General features: G+C 40.5%; 1 protein-coding gene across 1 annotated transcript in view; it reads left to right on the top strand.

The window, feature by feature from the left end:
* Positions 1 to 1,705, top strand: part of NKAIN4 (sodium/potassium transporting ATPase interacting 4) — a 48,979-nt gene extending 47,274 nt beyond the window's left edge. The window contains exon 6 of the mRNA XM_082007432.1: positions 1,289 to 1,705. Within this exon, the coding sequence (XP_081863558.1) occupies positions 1,289 to 1,377 (89 nt within the window). The 3' untranslated portion in view covers positions 1,378 to 1,705. The remainder of the gene's footprint in view (positions 1 to 1,288) is intronic.
* The last annotated feature ends 4,295 nt before the right edge of the window (positions 1,706 to 6,000 follow it).

Genomic DNA, 6,000 nt, shown 5'->3' on the forward strand with positions numbered 1-6,000 from the left:
CTTGATTTTAAAATGCACAAACATTTTCAAAAGTGGTTGAGAAACAGTCAAGTCTTACTGGCATTACTGGGAATTATCCACCCAGTTAACTTAGAACCTCTACAGATTTTGCCCATTAACTCACAGTTGTTCCAAAAATCACAGTATCGGCATGAAGCTATCCATCAAGACGGATCCATCAATACTTTGTCCTTGGGTTTCTAAATATATTTTAAGAATTTTTTTTCTCACTTACTTACAATATATTTAGTAAACATTCTTTCTATTGTTTGTTCATGAAAAATAACAAAACTCTTTAGTTAAAATAATAGTGCCACCTTCAGGAAAGGAAAAGAAACAGGTATTTATATAGTTAATAAGACTATCCAGTTACCTCTAAATGGCATTTGAATGGGATGGCTTTTACTCTTCCAAACAAAATGCACTAACTTGGCACCAAAAAGTGCTCTAAGATGGATCTATTTTAAAGGTTTTTGCAAGGTCTATGAGGTCAGTCACAAATCACACCACATCATACCCTCGCTGACCTGGCTATGTTGGCCAGCTCAGTAATTCAGACTTGGCCTAATTTCAGGGGAACTGAGAGAGACTTGGAAAATTCTTCTGCGGTTACTAAGGGAATTGTCACTTAAAACTTTCCTTGTTGAGTTACATTGCCCTTATGTGAATAAGGAGAAGGGAAGCATTGTTCCTATTTGTATACAATTGAAAGAAAATGAGTTGGCAGAGGGGATGTGAAAAATATCAGAGCTGAAGATAATGAGGTATTTGCAGTTTTCCAAAGCTGCTGTTGTCTGTCTTGCAGGAAAGACAAGTGGGGCAGGAAAATTCCCAGTTCTCTATATAACCTTCATGGGGATTGCTGTGCTGCCAAGTTCTCTGCTGGCATTCACTCACAAGCCATTCCTCAGCTTCTTTCTCTCAGCATATTGCTGAATGGCTGCGGCTTTGTCAACTCAGTTCTTGTGTGAAGTCACAGCATGGTGGCAATACTTGAGCAGGCTGAGGGAGGCCCTCTTGTTTTTCTGGGGTCTTTTGTTAGCTCTCTGCTTTAAGTCTTGTATTAGCTGAATCTCCTCCTTGGCACACTTGCTCATCCAAGGAGATCCTGGAAAAGAGGTCTGTACAGGCAGAGATTTCCACCAGGCAATCCATACCTGAAAAATCATTTTTCTGTTCTCTCACTAATCTTTGTGTTATGTCATGACATGCACCAACTTTCTCTTTCATTTCCTTTCAACTTTCTGGCCATGTTTGTTTGTTTATTTGAGTTTTGATTTTTTTTCAGTTGATTTCATTGGTGGATTTGATCCATTTCCTCTCTACCATGTCAATGAAAAACCCACCAACCTTTTGTTCAAGCAGACATACCTGTAAGTATCATCTCCTGTGCTAAGAGGCTATGCATGCCTCTTAGTTTGATGACTCAAGGGTGCTGCAGGTTTGGGTTTTTTCCTCCTTGCAGGTTGATTTCTGCAGCAGGCTTTTCAGGCATGGAAGGAATGAACAAGTGGATACCAGGAGGGGGTGAAACTGCCTCTGCTCAGCCCCAGGTTGCCAGGGTGAAGCTGGTGTTGCTGTATGTGGCTTATGGCACTGCTGTTTGATAGGAAGCAGTGGGGCCAGCTATAGGATGTTATTGTAAGCAAGCTACTGGATGCCTTTTCTTTGAAGAAAGCTGAGAGAAGCTTTTCAGCAGTGAAAGGTGCCCAACCAGATAAAGGTAGGAGCTGTAAGGAAGGAATAGTCAGCCTCAGTGGATGCTGAGAGTAAGCCATAGCGATAGCAGAATATGGTCCTGAATCTCAAGGTTATATTTTAGTCTGTCAGACAGAGCCTCAATGAAAGATCTTTACTGGGGTAAAATTTATGCAACATCTAGTTAGTTAAGCCATATTTTAGCTCTGTGGATGGACATAACTGAACTCTGACCTATACATCCATGCAATTTTCATCACTGGCTATGTCTTTGCCATCTTCCCATAATCTTCTCATGGTGGCAACACAAAATTTGACTCTGTCCTGGATACAGGGTCTCCCTGTATCTGCTTGTACTTCTAGGGAACCTGTAGGGCACAAAACTAAAACACCAGTGAATTAAACTAAACTGAATGTTAGATGGTTTGTATGCAGGATGGCACAGGTTTGCTCTCAAGGGTTTTTTTTGTACGTTTTTTTTTTAATTGTGTTGCCTACAAGAACAGAGGCTTCTATGTGTGGGGCGTCCCCAGAGTTCAGCTGAGAGCAAGGAGCAGAAAGAGAGGGGAGTTGTCCACAGCAGCTCCTCTCATACCACTAATAGAGATCCATTGTTGAATTCCAGCTTCGGCCCTCTGATAATCCCTTCCCACTGCTGAAGGCACAAGATCACACTTTCACACAGTCCACTTAAAAGCTAGTTCTTAATGAGATTCTCAAACATAAAGGCCAGTATTATCTGTTTAAAGCAGCAATAAGATCTGAATTTTTGATACTCCTTAAATTAGGCTGCAAGGCGGCAGTTCAACATGCAGAATTTTTTTTTAAGCAGCTGCTATGGGGATAATGTTACCAGAGAGTCGTGTCAAAAAGAAGGATGTAAGAATGGGGGACAAAAGTGGGGCTCAGGGAAAAAAAAGAAAGAAGAAGAAAAACTGCCCCCTAACAGATCTGTAGCTGTGCCCCTCTAATGTAGTACGGACTTACTACCCACTTTAGTCCTGCAGTGACAGACCAGGAGAACAATTTTTGCAAAGCAGTTAACTTCCCTGTAACTTTGGGAGTGCAATAGCATTATTAAAAGGGATGCTACAGGACATTAAATATTGATTTCCCTCTCATTTTGTCACAGTGGGATGGATTTTTCCATAGCCTGCAGAAGCTGTAGAGCTTTCAGCAGCTCCCTGATATACTAGCTTGATACAGCAGTGTGTTGAAGTAACATCACTTTTACACTATGAGGCTTGGGCTGTTTTTTTCTTAAAATCATAAATTCTGTTTGTGGAAGAAGCTAATACTTATAAATGAAGTTTTCTATAGGGGGAGATTGTAATATGAACAGAAGCTAGCAACGTAAGACTTCTTTACAAGGGCCCCAGTAAGATGCTAAAGCTACTAATGAAGTTCACAGATAATTTTGTTGTTCTTCAGTCGCATTCCTCAGACCATCACTTATCTATTGATTGCTTCTGCCAACACAATATAATACTAGTTTCTGGCTAAGAGGAGATGAAAACAGCTACTGAGCAGTAGGTAAGGTGACCCTCTATAAGTTTCACATCAGCCACCAAATAGCAATTTTTGTTTCTTTATTTCAGCTTAGCTCTTGTCTTTCTTCCACATATATGAATAGGAGTGAGAGGAAGAACGGATACTTGATTCTCAGCTAATGATGCCATGGAATTTTGCAGTCTGGGGCCCTGAGTGCCAGATGCCCTTGTCCTGCTGTGAAAATCATTTCATGATGACCAAAGGCACTTTTTTTTATATCCTGTTCAAAAAGATGAAAAACAACAAACATCCAACTTCTGTCAAGTTTAAATTTATAGAACAGTGAGGGGTCAGGAACATACGACTTTCTGTTTTTAACTCCTTTTTGTTGAAGAAAATGCTGAATGAAACAAAATCCACTCTACAACTCTACAACTTGGAGCTAATGGCAACCATGAACTTTCATCTTAGGATGCCATCACCCCATTGTCTGTAGTCAGCTGCTCTCCTGCTAGGGATTCGTGGCAACAGGGCAAGTGCACCATCAGGATCGCTTTTCTTCATTCCCTAATGGAATTATCCTATTCACTCCAGTTTTACCTGTCCTCCTCTGATGAGATCACATTCTTTCCTCTCCTCCCGATGTGCCCTTTCCTTTGTCCTGGCTTGCATTTTTCCCTAGTCTTTCTTCTTCATCTCTCTAAATTTATGAATTTTCAGAAATCTGAAGGCCCCACAGAACAATAACACTGACCTAGAGCAATGTGCATAACTTAAGTCCAAGACCAACCCCCATAACCTCTGTATCAAGCATGCAGCATATGAGTTAAATAACTTTTAAATATGCTGTCACAGTTCAAAGATATTAAAGGGTGACTGCCACGCTCCTTGGCAGCCTACTTCAGTGGTTACCAGCTGCTAAATTCAGTATTCAAAATGTACACCCCCTTTCCGGCCATCAGCTTCTAGCCGCTGCACTGAAAAGAGTTCTTAAATACCTTTGCCTCCTGCTAGGAGGAAAACACATCTCCCCAGACTATTACTGATAATAGGTACTTCCAGAGCACAATCCAGCTATCTCCCAGCTTTATCATGGTAATCTACTGACCTCCTTGACTTCAGTTGCAAGTCTCTAGCTAGTAGAAAACATCACAGATTATCAACAACCAGATGTTTTTAAAAAGCCAACAACAACAACAAAAAATCAACAGTTTTGTATGCTTGCTAACAGAGGCATGACTTGTGTGCTCCATCTTAATTAGCACCTCCAACACTCACACAGCAACAGTGAAATTGGATAAATACAATTATTTCTATTTCAGATTCCACAACTGCTTCTGTTCTACATTTCATTGACTCCAAGGGGATTTGGTTGTGACAGTTCCTATTTCAAGTCACAAGCTTAAGTAAGAGACACTCAAATTATCAGGAAAAATTTGTTCTGCAAGTTTTACTGTGTAATAGAATTACCCTTAATCTCACTGCTGCTTACCAATCAAGGCACTGCACTAGTTAGTTAATAATAATATATTAGGAATCTTGATAGAAGATATGCTAAAGTCTTCAGTGCATGAGTTTCTTGATCAAAGTACTTAGCCAAAGGATAATAAATAACTTGCTGAAAAACAAAGTTATTCTCCTGAGGCCCGAAGGGAATATTTCCAATGAGTTTTCAGGAAGGAATGGCTGAGCTCTTACTCTTCCTTAGCTAAGGCTCAAATTCAGGCCATGCTTGCTTGCACCACTGTCTCCTCATAGGCTGCACAGGACAGGACATCAGCTCCAGGTTGCTTTTCTTCTTGTTCACTTGTAATAACAGAATTCTCATCATTTGAGGCAAGGAAGCATTCTTACACTGATAACTGTGGAAGGGTTAACCAAGACAGCTTTGAAGTTTCTGACTAAAGCTGTTATTGCCAAGTACCCTGCAATACCTGCCCAGAGAGGAGCAGGCACAGATCATCACGATCATTTGTCAGCACTTCCAGCCTGCTGCATCCATTCAGTATTTTGATGTCATTCTCTGAATTTGTTTCAGAAAGAAGCACTGTGCAACCTCAGTTGTAAAGCACAATAGTACAAAATCATGCTTTGAGACATGATTTAGTGCTAAACCAAGAACCTGCCAGATGACAGACAGGAGGCAGCCTCCAGTTATTGAAAAGATAGAGAGATGGGCAGTAGATGTCCCTGCCTTTTAAAACTGTATTTGTAAAGTCAGGCAGTGAATTGCACAGCTGGGAGGCTCCTGTCCATAACACTCACTGTGATCTGGCACCCCAAGTACTACATTTATGGCTCAAGAGCTTTAATTTTATTTTAGTTGAGTAGCCAGATTGCACTGACTTTGCTTTCCTCAGATCTACCAGTGCTAAGGGCCATAGGGTAAGATAGGGTGTGACTTTTATCAGATGTAGACTTCAGTATTGACAGGTAGCAACAGGAGGTATTGGTTAATTGAATGATCTAAGGCTCCAGTTGGTGATTGCTCACCTTCATACTCCCTAATCAATTCTTTTGTGTCACAGTCTGTTCTGTAGCAGTCATCCAAACTGAAGGTTAAAAGTAGGTTCTTCAGTAGATGAACTGACAACCAATAGGTATAAATATGCAAATAACATTCTTCAGTTAAAAAAAAAATCAAAATGCAGACTGAAACACTAGGGCAGATGGAGGGGGGAAGAAACTAAACTCCTTTAGGTTTGTTCCCCTCCTCTCCTCCAAACTTTGTTTGATGACCAGAATACTTTACAAAGGAAACTTTTACTTAAACAGGGAAAAAAAATAAAAGTCACACTTTTGAGGGGAAAA

This window comes from Phaethon aethereus (genome assembly GCF_964289735.1).
Source record: "Phaethon aethereus genome assembly, chromosome: 16".
Lineage (NCBI taxonomy): Eukaryota > Metazoa > Chordata > Aves > Phaethontiformes > Phaethontidae > Phaethon > Phaethon aethereus.